Here is a 23951-nt window from a genome sequence, read left to right on the forward strand (position 1 = left end):
GCTCTGTGATGGTCTTACGGCAGTGTTTATCTTCTTTAACACATTACTAAGAATGCAATGTAGCGCATGACAAAGGCTCTTGCATAAATGACGCCTCCTCCACAGAAGCCCCCCTAAAGACAAAAAAGCATCAAGACTCTCAGGCTCAATGATCCTTTGTTCTTTATTCGGCAAGGACCAAATCGTCCACCATCTTGGTACATCTTCAGTCCACCAATAAGGTAAGACAAGAGGAATAACTAAAAGTACACATAACATAAGAAGCCAAAGCCATTCAATTACAGAACAGCAATTTACATATTAAATACAAAGTGTGCAAAGTAAGCTTTTGCGATGAAGTCTTTGGTATTTTGACAGAGAAAAAGGTGTATGTAAAGCTCAGAAAATATAATAAAAATCCAGAATGGTGATACGAATCATATTTCTAACTGGAACCTACATGATTAAGGTAAGGTAGAGTTTTTATGGCTTCTCAGCTACTGCCAAATTATGTACTATTTACGCATAGAATGTTACATGAAAAGTTGACAGAACACAGCAGTACATACTAAAGAATGAAAATCTACCTTCCTGCACATTTGCTTTTACATTCAGGCCCTAAAAATGACCTATAATGGCCTAAAACGGCAAATATAACGAAAGCAATTAAATGGTAATAAATACTGATGGTATCACAACACTGACATCAATTGAAAATATTCGATATCATTCAATACCAAGTAAATTAGTTATCTGGTTATCTCCAGGTCCATGCACTTCTTATGTGACACAGTGCATGTTATGTGAGAGAAGTCTGTAAGTACTCCACAGGAAACAGGATTGGCTGACTTGTAACAGACACCTTTAAAGTTACAGTATCAGTGACCATGCTAAACAAAACACTAATGTATTTTGCCTCAGTTTATCCCGAAGCAATTTCTACCAACTGAAAACAATATTCTAATAATACAAGAAACTTCGATTTTTGGTAGTGGAATTAATGCACACTTTCCACAACTTTCCAGGATGCAGATATTTAAAAAATATTTTCAATATTAATATTTTTAATATTTTCCTTAAGCTGATCACAGGGACAAGGCTCAGGTGCACTGGTCACATGTTCCAAAAATAACAACAATGACCCGAAGTTTGAAAAAGCTGTGTGATTGATAATGGAATCCCTGAACCCGACCGGCCCTGTGTGTGTTACTGTCACCAGCCTGATACTGCCCTGCATGTGTGTGTGTGTGTGTGTGTGTGTGTGTGTGTGAGTAAGGTCATGCATTGGGGTGTGTGCACGTGTGTATGTGTGTGCCTGCGTGTGTATGCGTGTGCCTGTGTGTGCACGTGTGTATGTGTGTATATGCGTGTGTACGTGTGCACGTGTGTGTGTGTGTGAGTAAGGTCATGCATTGGGGTGTGTGCATGTGTATATGTGTGTGCCTGCGTGTGCACGTGTGTGCCTGCATGTGCACGTGTGTGCCTGCGTGTGCACGTGTGTGCCTGCATGTGCACGTGTGTGCCTGCGTGTGCACGTGTGTGCCTGCATGTGCACGTGTGTGCCTGCGTGTGCGTGTGTGTGTGCATTCGAGCCCATTGTCAGCCTTAGCGTGAGAACTTGCGGGGCCGGAAGGCGGGCAGGGCCAGCTGATGGGGTGTGGCCCTCTCTTCGGCCCCTGCACCCAGGTCCTCCACCGAGCCCCACTTTTTTCGGGAGCCACCGGAGCCTTTGTGGTGGAAGAGGGCCGCCAGCTTCCTGTTCCTCCGCTCAGTGCTCTGGGCCACCTGGAACTCTGAAGTGAACACAACAAACAGACAGTTAGTGCCCTGTGCAAAACAAAAATAGACATTTCCCAATATATGAAGAAGTAATAGATTTCCATTCTTGATTTGTCTTTCTTTTTGGAAGGTTTTTAAGTTACAATGTGATATTTTCAGCATTTAACTACACGACAGTGATATCAAAACTGATTTATCTGTGGATTCATAAAATGTCATGTGAACACAATGTAATTTCCTTTACTGAACTTTTAGCTCATCATCAAGCTCTATAGTCTTTATTTTTATAGTATTTATCCAACTATATAGTTTTCCTAACCTGAAAATAAAACCACTCAACAAGTCTCGCCCAATTTATAACACACATTTTCGTCGGATTAATCTTTTGAGTGATATAAGTTACTGGACATATTTTTGGGACATGTTTTCGCATCTCATTACAGACAGGACAGAGGGGGTGGTGGGGAGAGGAGAGGAGGTCACTCCGAGAGCCAAACCCAATTTTAAGCAGTCGTAGGGGGACAACGTGGGGAGGTGGGATTCACCAGGGTCCAATATAAGGCACAGCCGCCTTTAGAAATACATTTAATCCTTTGCAGATTAATGCTGAGAGCTTATCTGGGGAACAAACGTCTTTGGCAGAGCACGCCGACTTCTGAATTTTGAACCCATTTTTCTAGACATATGGCGTACACGTATAATTGGTTTACGGTTTGTGTGACGTTTCTGGAGCAAAGAGGATTTCGGGGAATGTGTTTCAGTTGTCTTTAAGGACAAAAGCTGACTGCAAAACAAAACTTCCAAATGCTGCCGGTGTTCCAGTTCACTCTCAGATATATAAAAGCAAAAAAAAAAAAAAAAAGTTTTTAAACCCCAAATCAGGCATACTCTGGCCATTGCGGCCAGTAGTACTGCTAATTTCCCTTTGTACCTGATAACCGATTAACTAATCAATTGCTAGAATAATGTCACTGACTGGACAGAGGTTCGGCTCACCTGGTATCCCAGATCTAATTCACTTCCTGATTGCTAGTACTGTCCCCCAGGGCCATATTTGATTTTCTCTCTTATAGTTCATATAGAGACAATGACAATGTTCACCAAAGTTTTAAAATGTGGATGCGACTAAGCTAGTTGTGATAGCAAAACTCCAAACACTGATTTTTAGCTGATCTCTTTGGTTTCCTGACAAAAGCTCTCATCATTACTGTGAAAAGGATTTCTCAGAAGTATCCTGTCAATTATGTCTATGAATATGACTTTCTTTATGAATTTCAGAACAAAAGAAAACCTTAAATAAAAAATGTTTAGTTCTCAAAAACAAATGTGTGATATACCCACAAGCACAAAGACATACACTTTGTGGTAGTGTGGCACTTCGCTTTTGACTTATTGCTGGACTACCTAAAGCAGCTGGTGAAGAAGAAAATGAACACTTTCATTTAAACGTCCGTCCGTCAAATCTTGATTGAATCCCAGCCATATATATATATATATATCCTTAATTTGTATGCTAGAAAAACATCAGTTGTGCTCCAACGGCCTGACTCGATGTGCTACGGCCAAAACATCATGTTTTTAGAACTACAATTAAGTTTAAATTTTATACTACAGAGCAAGTGTCTTGCCTCTTTGGCCTCCCCCTGTAAATTATGCTGCCATTTTCATGAAAGTATTAATGCTGGGAATCTCCATCAGTGGACAAGCTGACATGCATTCATCCGCACAGATAAAGAAGCACGACCACAGGAACTCACCTAGTCCGGGGTACGCTCCCCGGTCCTCCCGCGTGCCGAGGTAGTGGCAGGCCAGGTGTCCGCTGTAATCCCGCACGTTCTCTCTGGCACCTGCGGAGACGGACGGACAGATAAACGGCCGGCGCACCGGGAGCGACTCCCTGACTCCGCCCACGCGCCCGAAGGCGAAGGCGGCGAAGGCGAGTTTGAGCGTCTGAAATGCGGAGCGTGCGCCGCGGCTGCTTTACCGTAGGTCCCGATGAGCAGGTCGACGATGTGGCGGTGACCGTGCAGGGCGGCGATGTGCAGGGGGGTGTAGCCCTGCGGAAGAGCAGACCGTGAGAACACGCGGTCGCGGTGGGCCTCGGTCCACGCTGGCGCGGTTCAGGTTTCGGGTCCGATAACAGACCGCTGGGCCCATACACACACGGGGACAGTGTCTATACAGAATGAACCACCCAGCTAAACCACCAGCTCTCTCTGAACATATGACAAGTGATATGCAGAGGATGTGCTGTGTGGACTCTAAGGCTCAATATCTCAAAACTACACTTTCTGTAGAGAAAAATATTAATTTCATCCTCTTAATGTGCACTGTTCCCCAATGAATTCTAAAAATGTCAGATGTCAGATTCCACTACTTACTTAGCTGGTCCGCATAATTCATAATTCTGTTTTGGGTAGAAATGAACTAAACACATCATACTATTCAATATAGAGGGCCCTTTCATCCAGGGATTGAAGAATTTATCTTTATGCCCAAGGAGCAAGGTAACACTAGAATCACGGAAGAACTGAGGACAGAAATTTTTTTATTAGCACTCAACCTGACATATTGGAATGCCTTCATCAGAACAAAACTGTCACTTTGCATTCAAAATACATCAGGTTGATGTGTTTTATAATAAAATGTTATAAATAAATTATATATTATAATAAAATATTTTCAAGAAAGCTTTGTCCTGAAGAAATGCCTAAAATATTAACTGAAGATTTTTAATACTTACACCCTAGAGAATCCCACCACCACCCATCCAAGCAGGAAAAGAAAAACGAAAAGGAAAACAAAAAAAGAATATAAATGAACAGTGGAGAGGGGCGGACAGGGTTTACAGAAACAACACGCAAAGCCAAGTGCAATTGACTGGAAAATTATGGAAAGAAATGGAACAGAGTTTGCCCACAGCACAGCTCATTAAGAACGCGGATATGGGAAAGCAACCCGCCATGTATTCCGCTGTTTGTGTTCCTAGCCGATACGGCCTAGTGTGAATCACGCTGAGCATGTGTACGTCTTATGCGTACGCAGTCACTGATTTATACAGCTGGGCCTTTACCAGATTATTTGAGGTGAAGAACACTGATTAGTGCTTGAATGGCAGTCAATCACCCTCAACTGTAACCCATGGATTCATTTCCCTCTCATGACTGTAATTCCAACTGTATTCCAACACCGCTGGAATAGACTGCAATAGATTTTTAAAAAAATATAATGATACACTTAAAATACACATATTTTAATTGAATTAAAAGTTTTTTTGTATACGCCAAATCCATGAGGTAACATGGTTCTCTGCACATTTAAATATTTCCTTTTAAGGGAATAAAATGGGAAAATGTTTAATACTCACATGCTTCAGGGTAGAAGCAGAAACCCACCCAAAAAACACAAAAGAGAGCAATTAATTTCATGTTAGCATCAAAAAACATTCTTCATGTTGTTTGTAACTAAGGCAGGACTCAAGTTACTGTCACAAAATGGTGGAGTTACCAAGCCAACGACACAGAGGCACAAACCACACAGAAACGAGATGAACAATTTGCATTTGCCAAAACGAATATTCTGTTTGTTTATCATTATGTGGCACCAGACGTGACATAAAACGTGCCGGTAGCGTTCCAAACAGATGGCCAAGGAACCAACAACGGCCACAGCTACTAGCGCTTAGCACAGTACGCAGCCATGCGTCACACACAGAAGGAGTAAAAACAGCTGCAGTCATTGCTGGTTTGTTGCCCGTCTGTTTGGAGCGGCATCTTAGTTAAGCATCTTCGTTTCCCAGAATTTCGAAAGTGAAGAGAACTGAACTGATTGCTCATACGGTCCACACATTCCATCAGAAAGAAAGAGAATCGCCACTCTCTCCGCACACCTCCGCAATTCATTTTCATTTTCACAGATGCAGGACAGTGTTCCAGCCAAAGAGGACCTTTCTGCAGGGACTGCATCAGACCCAGGTCAAATATGTACTTGAGGTACTTTTTCTCAACGTACCTAACCTTTTTTTTTAAGATGTTGGCAGAATTTGAAAGCACTCACGCAAACCGGTTAGAACTTTAAACACCATTAGCATTTTAAATTTGCAGTCATATCAAAGAAAACTTTTGTTCCTGTATATGGGTGAAAGAACATGTTTCATGTAGAATTCTCTATAATCTGAACAGTTTTATCCAAACATGTCCAAAGTATTTCAAATGAAGTAAGACCTGTGCCTGGTGAGAGCACAAGTTCAAATGAATTCTGTGTAAATGCAGGAGCTCTCTTAAAAATTCAAAAACTCATTTGAATCATGGTTGGATCCTCCACACGCTACAGTGTTTGGATGTGCTACTCACAGCTTTGGTGTTGACGTCAGCCCCCGCGTTGGCCATCATGGCCGCCATGTCCCCTTTGCCATGCTTGGCGGCCCAGTGCAGGGCGGTCTGCAGCCAATGAGAAGAGGGAAGACGTTGGACGCCGAGCAACCGACAGACCAATCCCAAGGCCAACACCGTGGGCAGACAGTGAAACGCTGGCCCCCGGTTATTACACAGGTAAGAAAAACACGAGCCTTCAGAGGAAAATAACCACCGCGAGCTGGAATCTGTGACACCTGTGGGTGGTGCCTGCCCCCCACCCCCCACCCCCCACCTCGGCCAGAGGCCGCCATTGGCCGGCTGACAGGGAGGCCCAGCTGTGCGCTAGAGGGAGCTGAGGGACGGCTTCCTGCCATTTAACGCGGGGCTAATTACAAAACAACACACCAGTGTGCCCCCGGCGGGGGGGCCGGCCTGCTGTCAGCCCCCGTAAGATTGATGATGTTGGTGTGACCCGCAGCTGGGAGGCCCCGCCCTGCAACTGCCTGCCGCCAGACCCTGACAGGCAGGGGCCCGCGCACATGCTCACACACACACACACACACACATAAAAAACACACACCGTGCACTCCTCCACACACCACACTAATCACACATTACACACACACATACACGTCGCAGTATACACACATAACACTGAGCACATTACACAGAATTAAAACAATAACACACAACATTCATGTACACAAATAAACATACACACAAAAGCATTTACTATCAATACACAACACTGTCACACACATTTACATCATATACACAACATGCTGTACATACAGGCTCACTCACACACTAACACACACAGGCATTAGTGTTCCCTGAGGGTTTTGTTTCCAACGGATGAATCAAACCGAAAGAAGAGTGTGTGTAATCTTACACTTAAAGGTTCGGTAATGGAATGAAAGCTCTCAGAATGACAGCCCGTTATGCTCTACTCGGCCAAAGACAAAAAAAAGACAGCGCGAGTAATCACGTTATTACAGGACAATTAACTCAATTAACACATGCATCTTAGCGCTGGGACGAGCCACCGGGAGGGCCTTCCTCTACACATCCCAGTCTGGGGACCGCAGGCCAGGGGGAGTGATGGATGGCGTCTGGCCGCGGTATTCGCATGCCTTTTGTCCGCGCCTGTCATCCACTCGGACAGACGGATTGGGCGGCCGGCCGTTTGACTGGCGCGCGACGGGACTCCCCACCGGCCGCGCCTGACGGACGAGGCCGAACAGGATGCGCCGTCTCCCGTCGCAGAGGGCAGGGGGGGCGTCCCTCACGGGCCTGTCCCGGGCCCGAAAGCGGCCGGCCAGGCTCACTCCATCATCGGCCGACAGACCCCCGCTTCCTCTCACGGCTGCTTCAGATCAAAAAGCCATCAGACGACAAGACCCTTTTCATAAAGCTTCCTGTGTTCGGCGTGATCTACTGAACTTCCCAACATTTTCTGATGGCTGCTAAGGACCTCGAGACGCAAGTCCAGAGTTAAAAGACAAGACAAATCAACGCAACTCAAAATCTGTTTGCCATTATTTCGATGTGAACCGTGCTGCAGTCTTCAGTTAGTAACATTCCGTTTATTCCTGACTTTTCACCTGAAAACTACTCTCTCTCGTCTCATTGGCCATCGTGGTTTGGATCTGAACTGGGCTTAACTAATCAGAATGAGGGAAGAGCCTGACACACAAATGACCCAGTGTCCAGATTGCCGGTCAGATCTTAAGGAAAAGGAGTAGGAGAGGGTACTGCTTCAATGCTATACTTACAAACTGCATGCAGGCAGGAGTCAGAGGCCAGTTGGGGAACAGGCAGGAGGAATGGGGTTCCAGTACCACAGAGAGGGAAGAAGAAAAATTAAAAATCAGATCAAAGTGAAGAGACAAGCCCTCTTGACCACTGATCACCACCTTTAAGCCAGCTAGACGAATAGTGACCGATTTAAAATAATACACACGTTGCTAAGGAACTTGACAGACATAAGAAAGAGTGTTTACTCTACATTTGTAATTCTGGCCCTATTTCTAATAGCCTACCCCCGAGAGAGCTGCAGGGATTTTCCCCAACAGGTTCCACGGTTTGGAAGGAAAAGGAGGGTAATGTTGAAAGCGTACTGGCATTATTTTTCAAGAAAATGACTTCATGGAGATTAATTAATTAAAAATATTACTATTACAATTATATATTAACATTATCATTATTATTAATAGCAATAGTCCAATGATCACATAAAATACCTGAGGCATCACACACCCTTGTGGACTGGAAGTATATTAATATAACTATATAGATATGCTGCCCAACATATATGGGCAAATGTACACTTGTCGCTTTCAAATTCTGCAATATATTATTACACATGTAAACAACAGTAAAATATGTTTATCATTATATTTTCAACCACATATTAAGAACATCAGCTATATTTCACTATATTGCATTTCCTATGGGCTGCTTTGAGCTGGCCTGTGAATTTGCAGTTAATGGTGCATCCCGAAACCCCAGACAAGGATCAGAGTCTCCCCTGAAATATGTGTTCCCTCGCAATTGGCCAACCCCAGACCCAAATGGTCTGCAACTGCCTGTATGGGAACGATACCCTTCTTAACCCCTCGTTGACCACGGCCGGCCAACACAACGTGCGCGAATCTCCCTTCGGCGACTGTACCAGGCAAGTCGGGAACAGACAGGATTCTGGGAGCGCATGACATCACCATAAAGGCATTCCCCGAGCGGGCAGTACATCAAAGGGGCACAAGGAGGATCCGGCACCTTCCAGGGGGACGAGGCGGCCATTGTCCCCCCCACCCCACCCCCCCCCAACCACAATTCATCCAGCCCTCTTCTATTACTTCCAGATTATCTTTAAGTGGCCCCAGTCTTAAGAGCCCCCTCTAATCCCCATGCACTTCAATGGCCGCCGTGTATCTTGTCTGAGTGGAGATGACAGAGGCTTAGGTGATCTTAGAAGGTGGTCCCGGAGAGGACAGTGTGAGAACTGAGACACGGGGAGGAACGACAAACAGCGCCGCAATCTCTTAAGCGCACGGAGCAAGGGAGGAGAGGATAAAGGAGCTGGGTGGGGGGGCTGGGAGGGCTGGGGGCGAGGCAGAGGGGCTAAAACCAAACTTTCACAACCCTTTGACGCGTGGACCTTTGAAATCTATCGTCCAGATGTGGTCTGTAAACGGCGCTCTCTTTTTTTGGGTTCGTAAGGAGGTGATCTTTACCGCCCCTAAACTTGCCGTAGTTTGTCCAGCGCAGCGCGCTCAGGGATTTACGCTATGTTCCGAGCATGGGAAACACAGAGCGGCCTTCAGATATCACGCAGCATCTGAGACCCTGCAGCAAAGGGCCCAGAAGGACTACCTACATTCAGCTTATCCCCATCTACAGGAAGGATCTGTTACCGTCCCCTAAACTGACCATTTTCCAGCGCAGGCGGTCTAGTGGATTTTATAACAGTCATAATGCCAGATAGGTTAAACACAGGGCTGGTTGTAGCTACAGGTTCAGAGTTAGCAGCTAGAGTACTCACTGCACATTAGCCCACTGGAAGTGACTAGTCATGGTCACAAGTCTTAGACGCACCATTTTTCACAGAAATCTGTATCCATGGTGACCAGCAGGCGGTGCAGTGTAAACAGTCATAATGCCCAGATATTAAGGGTGGTGTAGCACAGGCAGAGTTACCATAGATATCACTTACCCCCTGGAATGACAGTCATGGTCACAGTCAGAGCACCACCACAGAAAGAAAAAAGAAATGGTCCATTAGCTTTATTCTGCCTCGGATTCAACCAGCCTTTACCCTTTTGACTGACAAGTAAATGTAAGCAGCACACATTTAACAAACCTCTTTTGGTGAGTTTGTTTTACCCTCCAGGGATACAGAAAAAAGTTTAAGTATTTACATTTTTTTGACATAATACAATTGTCTTGAATGACAAAAACATGTTGCTGTGAGAATATCTTCAAAAATCTGATTTTATTGTAGTGTAGGCATCAGCACTGGAGAATGCATGGTGTTCTTGAGGTTAAGACACACTTATGTCCTCCACAGAGGGAAAAAAAATTAAATTCCCGGTCTTAAGATGTCAATAATTGCAATCACATGCACAGGCACACACACACTCACATGCAAAAAAGCATGCACAGACAAGCCTGCACACAAGAACACATGCTCATGCACATACACACATGTATGCATGTGCATGTACACACACTCATCCATAATTCATTTCAAACATGAAGCATGGAGCAGTATAAGCAGAGAAAATCTGTACTTACTGAAGTAAAGTCCTGTTTTGAAATATAAGAAAACAATAATAAAAACATTAGGATTCCATCACAAAGTAAACAAGTGTAAACATGGATGGTAAATAATTATAGTACAGCACTAGCCAAATAACATTGTAAAATGCTGTGTTTATTTGCTGAAATATCCTTATCCTGTAGTAGGATCTTAAAATCAATTTAATACCAGAGAGATTACAGTGTTTACATCATCACTTTTCCTGCAGTTCAGTTTGAAACCACAAATGATGTCTGCCAGTCTCTGGCTGTAACGACAGTCTATGGCATACTTTCATCCAATGAGAGTGCAGCAAGGCAGCAATACCTGGGCATGCCTGTGTGTGTGTGTGAGAATGTGTGTTCGTGTGTGTGTGTGTGTGTGTGTGTGTGTGTGGTGTGTAGGGGTGTGTGTGTGTGTGTGTGTGTGGTGTGTGTGTGCGCGTGCGTAGGGTACCTTCTTGTAGGCGAGTGAGGGCTCCTGTTTGAGTAGCTGTGAAAGGTGGGCCAGTCGGCCACAGGCTGCAGAGTGCATCCACTCTTTCTCCAGAGGATCCAACTGGGAGAAACAGCACGTATACTTTACACACACATTTATTACTCACAACACACATACACACACACTTATTACACTGAACACACACACACACACACACAGTGACATGCAACTCTCCATCATGTTGAACCACAGCTCAGGCGTCAACTCCATGTTCATGCCTGCCCATGTGTCACATGCAAGCATGACCAGAAGAGGACCCGGTCAGAGTAGGGAAATGTCACTCACAGCCACAGAGTTGGATCCTATGCTGCCTGTGCCCTCCTCTTCCTGCTCCAGGTCTGACTGCAAGAGAGCAGAACATATACTCAGCTCCTCTGATTGTTCGGTGTGCTTGGCCCCATAGCGCCAGGATAGCACATCAGCCATCCTGTTAAATATATCACTTTACAGAATCCTGCAAAATATATCACTTTACAGCAAGCCTGTAAAATATATCACTTGATGGCAGTCCTGTAAAATATATAACTTTACAGCAAACCTGTAAAATATAACTTAACAGCAAACCTGTAAAATACATCACTTGTCAGTAGTGCTGTCAGAAAGAATTTCACAATTCAAACACAACTTTCCCAAAGATTTGTTTCATTCAAACAGAAAAAATAGTGCTCAAACTAGTGCACAGTGGCATATTTATATACAGTTATTGTATAACTTTACAGCAACATTGTAAAACAAACTACTTTACAACAGCAACCCACTTTCCAAAATCAACCTCAAACCTGTAATATACGATTTTATAGAAACCTTTGTTCAGTAAGTTTCAATCCACTGGTCTACACTACTCTGCTGGAAACAGGGATCTCAGCAGGCTTATGAACAGCACTGAAGCCACTAAGAGGATCACTTCACATGTCCACAACAGCAAGCAACACATTTTAAAAAGCCTTTTCTCCACAAAAGGAATTGAGGCTGATCTAGGATCAGTTTTCTCCTCTCCGCATCTTAAACATGACCATTATGAGTTTTCCCTGAACATGTGACCTCGCAAACTTCTGACCTGTATTTCAGTCCTCTCGGGCTGTCGCTGTAGGCACTCTAATTACACTAAATCACTGGTAAGCAGTCAAACACAGCAATTACATAATTAAGGACTGATTGAAGAGCTTGTTGGTCTCTAAATCAGGGGTGTCCAATCTTACATGAAAAGATCCAGTGTTGGTCCATGGTGCATGATTCTAGCTGAGCACCAAACACCAACGCAACTAATAAAGTACCTGGATTAAGCCAATATTAATTGATTAGTTGAATCGGTTACTGCCATGCAAAAATCCTGCAATGACACCAACCCTTCTCTGACCAGTTTGTACATCCCTGTGGTCATTAACTGAGATGTTTAAGGTACTGCGATGATTGCTTAACAAGTGTCAGAAAGTTGTTTATTGTCTTCTTGGTGTAACTTGGATGACAAAACTGCATGTTATAAATGAAGTCAGGAAAAACAAATGGCCCTAATTATGAGCTAGACGGCTAAACTGATAGTAGTTTAGTGCTCCTAGATACTTCATGAATACGGGCGCTGAAGGGACTCACACTGCGCATTTCAGAGGTGAGCGGTTCCCCTGGCTGTGTTTTATCAGGGCAATCAGGAAGCCTAACGTTCGCTCCAAATCGCCTGCCCCTGACAGCTCTCAGGAGTAGAAGCGATAATTGCGCCCAACTACACGCAATTTTCCAAAAGCGGGGTTCTGTTTACCGAGCTGACGAGGACCGCTCCACTGTCCATTTTCCCCCCGAACGCCGCTCGTTTTCAGGAGAGGTTGTCGCGTTTAAGAAAACAAGTCCCTGACATCTCAGCGCATATCAAAGCGCCGTTTACACTGATTAATGCTCCGCAAAGTGCTCGGCTGCTAATTGTTCTCAGGTCGAGAGAGGCCTGCGCTGGAACGCAGACGAGCAAACACAGCCTAGTCCTTTCATCTCGATGGCGGTGACAATCAAATTCACTCCTTCTTTCGCTAAAAGTGGAGCGGTATTTATGGGACTAATTCCGCACAGACACGTGCCTATTTCTCCTGAAGGGGCAACAAAGAGCAGCGAGGCGTGGAGAGTATGTTTCGGAAAGAGGGGAGTGAGAAACAAGAATATGTTTGGAGTCTCCGCTGACAATTAAGCAGCCTTAGACAGTGCTGTGCAGTAAATCACGACGCAAAGAATAGGAACCGCAAAAACAAGAAAGCTCCCGTTCCGAATTTGCCCATGCAGATGACTGATTTTCCAGTGAATTTAACTGTACAAACATAACAGCCCAGAAATGGTTCACTCTCGCGTAAAAACGGTGTACCTCGCACTTACCACATTACAGGCATTACACCAACTGCCCTCAGTATTATGGAGCTAACGCAAAAAACTTGCTATTGGAAAGCAGAAAACACACCGGCCAGAAGGCAAGTTGTGAAACTGAACTACAGTGTACCGTGACAGATTGCCTCTGATTCGCCTGGGATTTCTGGGGAATGCTCTGGACAGAAACGCCTGTTACAACGCGGACCAGAGGCTCAAAGGAAGGGAAAGCAAGCTGTAGCCTACGTTTCAAGCCTGTGCATTTACAACCAAGGCGATTAAATTTAACTCATAAAATATATGTAGGCAAAAAAGTAGCACCAGATGAACGTCAGCCCAACTGTTGTAAAAGAGACAATCAAATACAAAAATTACTGAACTGAAGAACAGTGGTGGAGCACACATAGCTTTTGGAAACCTTTCAGCACACTTAATGAGCCGGCAAAGAAAAGCACACCTTTTAGCACACTTAATAAGCAGGTAAAGACAAGACAGACATTTTGATAGTAATGACACCTCCCTCTGAGGTTATGCAGGCTACACTACATCAACAGCATTGGAAACTTGTTTTTAACGTGGCAGTTTCATTTGTCCGTAGCAAATGGACGATGAACACTCAAGACAAATGGAAAATGTAGGCCCATATTTTTCATGCAGCTTGTCCGCGTGTCTCTGTATTAATATCTCTAATATATCTAACGTCCTTTGTCTTTAAAAGGCTAAATGTGATGGACGTGTGGGCTGACCCCTCGGCCGCGAGACTCCATAACTCATTGCGGCTGTTCTGAGAATGCGGGCGGGGTCTGTCCGTGGCCGCTCCTCCGGACCGCGGATCGCTTCCAAAATATTTTCCCACGGACGCGCATCACGACATTTCTCATCCCGAGAGTCCGACGGTCCGAGAGTCCGACGGCGGAAGCACGACGGGAAACGGGACGGATCTGTTACATCATGCCACAAACCAATCTGCCATTTGAAAATGTAAAGTTGCAAGCATTAAAAAAACACCGCCTGGACAGTGTTCTAGCGGTTTACATGCGGCCAGAATAATTTAGTAATGGTTGTAATCTGCTTATCTACAAAGCACCAGGACACAAGTATTGAACATGCTATTGAGTGTGTGCAAGGGATAGAAGAGCCCAACCAAACCTCTCTGTACGTGTCCATCTGGGGACCAGTGAAATAAACACGTATTTACCCCCGTAATCCAAAATGGACACCGATTTTTAATAATCGTGCACTTGTTTCTCAAAAAAACAGGGAATTATTTTTGCGCACTGTCCCCCCCCCCCCCCCCCCCCCTTTTTTTTTTTTTGTTGCCTGAACTGGCTTTTGTTGCACAGGGTGTTTAAATAATTTGCGTAAATAGGGAAATAAAATGAGGAATTTAGCTTAAGCCGCAACCTTGAAAGGACAATGGATGCGGTTTTATTCCTAGTCCATATATTATATTTCTGGAAAATGTCTTCTGAACTTCAACACACGTGTTTTCAACACCCAATCACTGGCAATGATGGATGCAACTTTCCCTTTTACTTATTTAGAATAAGTTGTTATACAAATGCAAATTTATTGATGTGTTAACCCCTTTTCAAGCTGCTGCTTAAGCACAGTTGATTTCCATATTATTTGTGTAAAGAGTGGATAGTGGATACTATATAGAAGCCTGTACAAATGGCAGAATATTTACCCTTCTCTTTACTTTACCACTGAAGGACAAACTAGTATATGAACTCTTGGCCGTAAAGGAATTTACACACAAACCATCCTATCTCAGTGCCAAAGAAATCAAAAGGTATGTGTTTTCAAACTGGTTTGCTTGTAGTATGCCATCTAGTGGATACTTGTGGTAATATAGCCCAATAAGATGATGGCCACAGAACTGCAGGTTTAGAGATGGTTATATTTGGCACACAACTGACCTAGCTGTGGTCAAACAATGCACACAGGAAGGTGTGCATTTTAAAGTAAAAGACAGCTGCTCTAATGGTGGGGCGTATCATGAGAAACAACTTAAAATCCCAGTGCAAACTGGAGCCTATGTGGGGGAAACCCATTCATGTTTTTAGGACTTCTCTCTCTCTCTTTTCAACCCCTCCCAACCCCCACCCCCAACCCCCAGTCCTATCATTCACTGGTATGTACTGTTGCCCTGAAACTAACCCTCTGAAACTAATGTCTTTTTTTTAATTTCCTGCACTTGGGGAAAGTTCCTGAAGTCTCACAACGTCAGGCACGCAGATGGGGCCTGACCTCTCACCTTTGAACCCGTGTCCCCATCAGCTTGGTCTTCCCCATCGGTAGGGATGGCGGTGTCTTCCGGAAGCTCTTCGGGTTCCGATTCCAGAATTTCTTCTGATCCGGCAGGGGAGAGCTGCCCCTCCACCTCCTCTGTCCGCTGCCCCTAGTGGCCGATACAGGACAAAGCGAGGTTTCCTGTTTCCGTCCGTCTTAATCTGCGAGATCACCGTTCTAAAAGCAGAACTATGAATAATCATTGAAGCTTCTGATAAATAAGAAACACACACTCACTGCACACTGGTAAACCATCTGTCCTCCCTAACAGAAACACTTTTTCTTTATCATATTTGCTCTATGGAGGTCCACAGAATCCACTTCAAAAAGCCCAGAAAAACTAAGGAATTCCTTCCCCACTTTATAAAGAACTAATAAAACACTTCTCTCAAACATAATTATTTGTTAAGCTTCCAGCTATTACTTAACTTCTAAACAACTTCAAAATCCACAGAAAGAATACTAATCTGGTGAGGTTAGTGACAGCTTTAAAACAGACCCAGCGAAGCTAGCTCAGTTTGTTGAGCAGGGCACGTACTAACTAATAAAAGCTTTGTATAGTCAGAGAAAATACTTCTGTAATTAATTTTACCATTGTGCAATCGACCGTGCTTTACCTATGACATCCAGACAAACATCGGTACAAATGAACAAAGAACTCCCACATCAACACTGGATGACATATCTCTGCTCTCTTTTATTATATCTTGCGTATGGGGGCTTGGGTCTGCTCCCAAAATGCCTCTGAAGAGATTTGAGACATTGGATCTTCAAAACCTCTGCACAAACACACCTAAATTCATCCAAAATGGATATATCTCAAACACAGCCACCTTGACCGAAATGCTGATTTATGTTGTCGCTGAATGAATGGGGTGAAGAGAATCCCTGCGTGTTTCGATGGGAGAGTCGGCGGTTTGCTTGCTCGTGTCTGTGCAGGACTTGCACTCGCCCGCGCAGTCGAGATTTCCTCGGTGTGCGGGTGGAATACGTTCAGACATCCATGAGTGAAACGCCAACAAAGGCAAACAATGAGATATACAGGTGAAACCAGCTTTTCGTGATGCCAACAGATTCTGTGAGAAACATGAGCAGCTTCTTGGCTGTCTTCGCTGATTGCCCAACTAAAAAAAAAAAACAGGGTCCAGCTACACCTCCCTTAACAAAGATAAGGCAATGAAATCAGCAAGTTTGTGTAATTTTCCCTCCCCCTTATCTCTAAACACGCCCATACACTAGCTGGGTGTTAGAAACGGCACCTACGGCTTAGGGAAGCTCGTTTCTGTGAATAAGCATGTTGTACTGTAGCTAGCATTGAAATGTCATTAGGACTTCTCTCTGATGCCACAGAACAACTGCTGTTGAATGCAGCCCTGTGATAATCGAGATGCCCAACAGCTTATGTTGGCTGGAAATAAACAGACAATGGTTATGTGTCACAAACAACAGTATGAGTTATGCGTAGTTGTAATTGTAACAAATGAAAGGTTGATTGGTACATATGAGTCTCACAGACCTGTAATCAACACTAAGTAACATTACATTCAGTGTTATAGCTGCGGATTTGTGTGCAATTAATTCTGTTTATGTTTATCCAAAAATCCAACACTGTTTTTCCTAACTTACTTTTGGGGAATCTGCAGGAACAAACTGAAAATATTTCCTGCCTTTGTCTGCAAGCTACATGTTAGCATGTTGAACTACAGACCTAGTTGCATTGAGAACACTAATGCTAACTGTAAGCCATAGGGACAGCAACCTGTTACTTCCAGTAGTCTCACAATACTTTAAAAAATGTTTATTTTATACTAGATACTAGTTTGTATCAAACAATTGTAATGTGAAGGGGTGGTGTGCTTGTGGTACCAGCTGCAGGCGGAGAGAAGGGGGAGTGGTTTAACCAGCTGGCAGTCGCAGCTGTGGGCAATTACATGATTAATTCTAACCTTTATCTGCGCTGCATGCAGTGAGATCGGGGTCAACCGGAGATGCACACGGACCATCACAGCAACAGCACCAGCCACAACGTCAGCCACTTTAAACAGCAACAACGGTTGTGATCCACACACTTAATAAAACCCAAGTGCATCAGGCTCGGTGTCTGTGTGAATACTTGTGCTGTCTGTTACATGTAACTATCATCCGAGATCATCGCTGCAACCTGCGCTCTCAACCCAACCGTCTACGAATTTGTAGAAGACATTTCAAGTGCAGCTTAACAGGTGGACCACAAGCACTTGATTGACCAGCAGGGGTCACTAGTGTGGAGTGAGTTGCTGTCACCCGGCTGAAAACCTTCTCTTCCCAGGGCTCTCACACCCCCCCAATAAACTGGCTCTGACACACATCCCAGCTTGCCTACAAGATATCTCAAGCTGGATGAGTAATCATTGCCTAATGATCATCTTTGCTAAAACTGAGATACTGCACTTACTAGCTAAGTCCCCCCCCCTTGCTGGACCTATCCTTCACCCTGGATGGCACCACAGTGTTGCCTTCTTCATCTGCTAGGAATCTCAGAGTGGTGCTGGACAACAAACTGTCCCTCAGCAAGAATATCACACCTCATCTCCCTCAGCTGGCTATGTAAGCCACATTCAATTCAAACCATAGTGCTAAAGGGACAGCTCCATCACATCTTCAAAAGATCATCAGACACTACACACCAACCGGAGCCCTCCGTTCTGCTACCTCTGGGCATCAAGCCCCTCCCCCTGCATGTTTGTACTTCCAGGACACAACTCCTGTTTGTTCTGGTGGAGTGAACTTCTGACTGCAGTCGGAACAGCAGAAACCCTGCCCATCTTCCAGCACAGACTGATGACTCACCAGACTGCACTATGGCACCCCTTAACCCCTTTGGACATCTTTTCTTTATTTCTTTATTTCTTTCTTTTTTCTTTTGCTTTTGGATAATGTAAGGGATAGATCTGTCTTAGGTTATCGGTCTATTGTTTTTTTTGTCTGTTACAATACAAATTGGTGTTAGGTTAACATTACACCTATTGTTTATAAATGGGCCTCTGTGCCTTCTTCGTGATACCAAATCACAGAAAAATGTTCAGTGTTAATTCAACCCTAACAGTGTTAATTCAACTCTGGAATGTGGGACCAAATGTTATCTGTTAAGAGTTGAATTAACACTGGACATTTTACTGTGCATTCCTGAGAGTAACACTGATGTTCTCCACTAGTGTATATTGCTCTGGTTAAAAGTGCCTGTTAAATGATTGCAATGTAAATGCAATAAAGAGCTATCAGCGACAGTCAGTACTGGAAAAGTCTGTATTCAAAACCAGGTCTGGAGCAGTGCCTTAACAGGATGAGCCGTCCAGCAGCCCCTGATACAGTAATTCTATTACATCAGTCACATAGTGTACCCTCAGTCACAACATGCTAATGCTCAGTAAATCAAAGCTAGCAGTGCTAGCAGAGAGAGGAGTCTGGGTTTTGATATAAAGGCAAGAAAAAAACCAGCTGCAGCATAGGCTGTGGACGTCTGGCAGGGTTGTAGGGTCTGAGCTCACCCTATGGATTGCCGGTAGGTCAGCACCACAGTCTACAATCTAACATGAGCCGAGGATGGTAGCCAATGGAAGAAGATTTGTAGAGGTGAGAATTGAATGTTTTGGCAGGCTAACAATCTCATATGCAATGCAGTTACTTGGGGAAAAGGAAGAAGTGCAAAATCATCATTTTCCCAGTCATTAAATCTGCTAGCACTTACATGGACCTTTCGGTTTGAAGGTAGATGCAGAGAGAAATACAGGCCTCTACAGTTCTACCATTTTAGGAGCATTTGCTGCAAAAAATGGTGGTAACTGGTGAAACTTTTTAGGATCGCCTCTACTAATCGGGGTTCTCAGCAGATTTTCCTAAATATTTCAATTGAGGAACGCACATTCTCCTTGAAAAATATGTCAGCTTTGAGCCCTGAAATGTGAGAAAGCCCCGGCATTGGTTGGCAACACAATGACCTATGGCTCTCCAGGACTGGGTTTTAGGGACACCTGCCTCAGGGCAATAGGCTAACATTAGCGAGACAGACGTCGGCTGGTCAGTGCCAGACACTAGGGGATCATCTGATACTGCTCAAAGACAAAAAAATAAACTGGCCTCACCTCTTCAGGGCTGTCACTGTCGGGGCATCCCGTGATGGTGATGGTGGGCCCTTGGTGGTACACCGAGGCGGATTTGGCCACCTCCGGCTTCCCAGCGGGGCCCCTGGCATGGGGACGAGGGTCCTCTGAGGAGCCGGAGCCCTGGGGGCAGGAGGGGGCCTCTCCCACCTCCCTCGGCGCCGTGACGACGAGGCTGGGGGGGCCGGCCTTGCTGTCGGTCGCCCGCCCCGCCTCTCTCTCCTGCATCAGCTGCTTGTATTTCTTTTTCAGCACCAGGTACTTCTCACCCTGAGAGAGAGCATGCGACAGCAACAGTCAAAAGACGCCATAAGAAAGACTCGTCCGCCTCAGAGTACACCGCGACAGTCAGCCTGAGCCAATTCAATCACTTTACTCTGGTTTGAAGGAATACGCAAAGCCTGCTGTTTACAATAACGCACTGCTGCAGGGACACACCTCAGACCCTCAAAGCCAGTAATGCTTCCGATTCTCTTTTCCACCTGACAGTTGATTGATTACTGTCATTGATTGGCCAGAGATTCTGCTCACCTGCTGATCCAGATCTAAATCAGTCCCCGATTGGAGGAGAAGAATGTAACCCGGCAGTAATACTGGCCTTGAGGGTCAGGCTTGTGTGTCCCTGCTCGGCTCTTTCACTTACATTCTCTGACTTCACCACGGCGATCCTGTCAATGACGAGTTTGAACTCCTCTCTGTATTTGGCTGGGAAAAGAAACATTAATTATTGCAAATAAAAGTGAAACAACCCAAACTTACGACTGTGAACTCACTAACTGTGACATTACCATATTTATCACAATGAAACGAGACATTATAACATAAAATGAACATGCTAATTATGTTTTATCCATTGCGTGCATTAGCATATAATGAATATGCCATCTTAAAATTTCTCATACATCTCATACTTTGCATATAATACAAATGCTCTGTTATATTGAGTCATACATTGCATGCGTATGCGTATAATGCCTATGCTATGTTATAATGTCTCATGTATACGCATATGCACTTAATGTACAGTATATGCTATTTTGAATGCATATAACTACAGCATATATCAGAATGGATACACAGAATCATTTCTTTGGTATGGCAACATGGAACAAAAAATACATAACCCCACAAAGCAGTCCTGTAGCAGATTTGACTAAACTGAGTTCAGTGGGGTTTTCCTGACACAGTTTCGGTTGAGCAACATAGCATATATAAAAACATTACAACATTTCATGAAAAGAGCAAGTAGCCCAGCCTTTTTATGCTTGTCACTTGATTGACATCCATCTAGTCAGGGCTTTAAACAAATTCCTGGGTGGGGCTTGGGGGCAGATCGATAATCAGGATTGAACCACCGCCCCCGCCCTACCACCCCCCCACCCCCCCACCCCCCGTCTTGAGGCTGGAGGCGAAGGGGAAAGAGGGATTCCGGACAAGCCCCCACATGGCTTCAGTTACAAAACAACCTCCCCCCGAAACAACGGATGAGAACACATGGGAGGAAACTCACCGCTACCTCTGCAGAGCACCGTGCCGGATCGCACAGGAAGTCTAATTAAAACAACACATCTATCAACTGACAGCTCGCTGTCCCTGTTTCCTCTCAGCCCTTTTCCTATAGAAGCCAAGCAGACTCCAGACCGCCAGCGCAAAATGATTTCCAATCTGGACTCAACTTAATTTATTCACCAAAATGAATGACCAAGTTAGATGCCAAGCCAAAGGCACTTAGGGCTATTTGCTGCTGACATATTATGTTGACTGGACAGTTAGCGTGCATTAATATCTATATCCCATTAGATAAGCAATTTCCAGTCTTACATTTTGGTAAAAGCCAATTTAGTGTTTGACAAGGATTCTCAAGGAAAGGTTTTAAAATGAAATTTGCAAGCAGTCAATGGCTTTCGCCAAGATGATCTATAAGTATTTGATGCATCCCAGCAAGTTTCACAAGATTATTTTCATGGAATCACTCGAGGTACATATTTATCTAAGGCTGAACCTGAAGTTTTCGGAAAAGAGCCGATTAATTTTGTCCGTTTCATTATCTGGGGGGTGTGGACCTCCAGAACATTACCGCCTGTCTTATTCACTGTCTAGATACAACAAAGCTGAGGCAGCTATTTGTGTTAATCCCATACCCTTAGGCTGTAACCACAATTTAAGCTTCTGTTTGTGGGAAAATATAGTCCCCTGATAAGTCAGTACCTCCTGTTTCCGGACGAAAGGAAGCAAAGCATATAGGGACAGTTAGCTGCAACAAACAGGAAACTCAAAGGATGCCCCCACTTGCAACACCACCAGGAGAATTCCAGGCTTGTCTAGAGGTTTACATTTCAGTTATTCATTAGCCTGAGCCGAATACAGACAAACTAACCAAAAAATGTAAGATATGTCTTGTTCCCAAACAGCTTTGGTTATACTCAAACTCTGAAAAAAATTTAAAAAATCCCTCCCCCCTTCATACTTGTAAATGCTGCTACTGAGCCCTGCTTTAAGATCGAGGAAATAATTATCTTAATTGGACAGCCATGTCAGATGGCATTCTCCCCAAGCAGCTGGCACCCATTGTCCTGACACACTACTGTTAAAACACCAGACAAAATACATCTGGACAGCCGTCCACAATGTCCCTGAGCCAAGGTCATAATGTATTATTATATCAAACTAAAAAAGCCTCTTGTACATGTCATGTTTATTGCTGGGCTCCATGCGCTGTAAGTTTGTGGGTGAAAGGGGAAACTAGCCTTGAAAAGTTGCCGGTGTTGGGATTCAACATCTGTGTCACCAAAAGAATGTGAACTTCGTAACGTGCGTGGTCTTGTTCAAAATCACTGGGACAATCACGTAGATACGTCAGATTCAAACATCGTACACTCATTTCTGAAAACTCCTGACATTAGGCAACGTCAAACCTTTCAGGGGTCTGATGAATGGAAATACAACCAGAAGAGTCAACAAAGCTCTAAGATGTGAACAAGGCTACGATTATCTATGCATCTCTTACACAATGTAACGTGTGTGTATGTGCATCGATGTACTGACAGCACTCAATACTAAATAAATATAGTGTCAATAAGTACTGTCTGTTCACATGTACGCATGACTGACTGCGGCTGCCGAAGCAATATGAGCTGGCAAAGCAAACCGCAGCGATTCACTGCGTTTTGAATAGGTAGGCAGTTAGGCAGATTAGAGTTTATATAGAACGGCGTGTATCTTCTGACTGTGAATAACCTTGTAGGAATCCGTTACTACCAGGCATAGCACATGACATCGAAAGGAAATGACTGTACTCGAAATGAAACAGTATCTTTTCGCCAAACGAGAAACAGATGTTTTAGCTTGCTAGCAAAGAAAACTTGCTAGTGCTGAAACGACCCAAGTGAAGGCGGAGGAGATTTATGAAATGCACACGAACAACGAATACACCGTGGGAACACAATATATAACATAAACAACATGGTAAAATAACAAATAAGTAAGCTCACTGCATTATGCTATGCTAAGGACATCAGTGGTAGATAGAACGGTACTAAACTCGAACGAGCGCACACTGACATCATGCAACTATTAATCGTCGCAGTAGTAAGCGATAGGTGCCAGGTTCGTGTTGTTTACTACTCACCACGCAGTTGCTGGTCATTATGGCTAATAAAATGTTTGTATGTTTTTAATAAGTCTGCGTTCTTAACCCTTCCCCCTGCCCTGAAGATGTAATCCAGTAAGGACTCTTCACTGACGTCTCCCATCTTCGCTGGACGTTCAAAAACTAGCAGACTATTTATGATAATTTATTCCCTTCCTTAAATTCAGGAGTTCAGCAAAAGTGTATTTGTGACTGAAGCATTTTGGTGTTTTAAATCCGCTAATTAAAACTTTCTACCAGCGACCGTCCAACGTCACTCCACCCAGACTCAGATCCAGGCAGTCATCACGCCTCCACCGATTAACCCTTAGTTGCCTTTGTAAAAAAAAAAGAAGAAGGAAAAACTGTAGTTGTGGTAGGCTAAATAACACATTTGTTTCGAGTTAAAAAATTAAGAGAGAAGGTAGCGGTACTCGAGTTTGGTAGGCCTATTTCTCGCACGACGTTGAAACAAGAAAGAGCATTTTAGAGAAAAGAAGACCATTTTAAGGGATATCACTGAAGAAACGCACCCTTTGATGGTCTAAAAGGGAAGATGATGCTTTTGAAGCTCATTAATCATTCAGAGTTATATAATATCGTAACATGGTTAGGAGATTTGTTCTGTGATGAGAATA

General features: G+C 44.1%; 1 protein-coding gene and 1 long non-coding RNA gene across 2 annotated transcripts; one reads left to right on the top strand and one right to left on the bottom strand.

The window, feature by feature from the left end:
• Window positions 1–145: 145 nt before the first annotated feature.
• Window positions 146–23640, bottom strand: LOC135234533 (ankyrin repeat domain-containing protein SOWAHB). The gene is made up of 12 exons (XM_064299232.1): window positions 23314–23640; window positions 20329–20390; window positions 19668–19955; window positions 15512–15655; window positions 11197–11253; window positions 10870–10971; window positions 10410–10421; window positions 7889–7891; window positions 6111–6197; window positions 3743–3815; window positions 3516–3605; window positions 146–1772 (listed from the first exon to the last, which is right to left on the bottom strand). Exons 1-12 carry the CDS (start codon window positions 23435–23437, stop codon window positions 1585–1587), a joined length of 1230 nt encoding a protein of 409 aa, XP_064155302.1. The 5' UTR covers window positions 23438–23640; the 3' UTR covers window positions 146–1584.
• Window positions 12133–14452, top strand: LOC135234534 (uncharacterized). Its single transcript, XR_010324129.1, has 2 exons — window positions 12133–12517; window positions 13970–14452. It is a non-coding gene; the product is annotated as an uncharacterized LOC135234534 (long non-coding RNA).
• Window positions 23641–23951: the final 311 nt, after the last annotated feature.

The sequence above is a fragment of the Anguilla rostrata genome, chromosome 11, assembly GCF_018555375.3.
Source record: "Anguilla rostrata isolate EN2019 chromosome 11, ASM1855537v3, whole genome shotgun sequence".
NCBI lineage: Eukaryota > Metazoa > Chordata > Actinopteri > Anguilliformes > Anguillidae > Anguilla > Anguilla rostrata.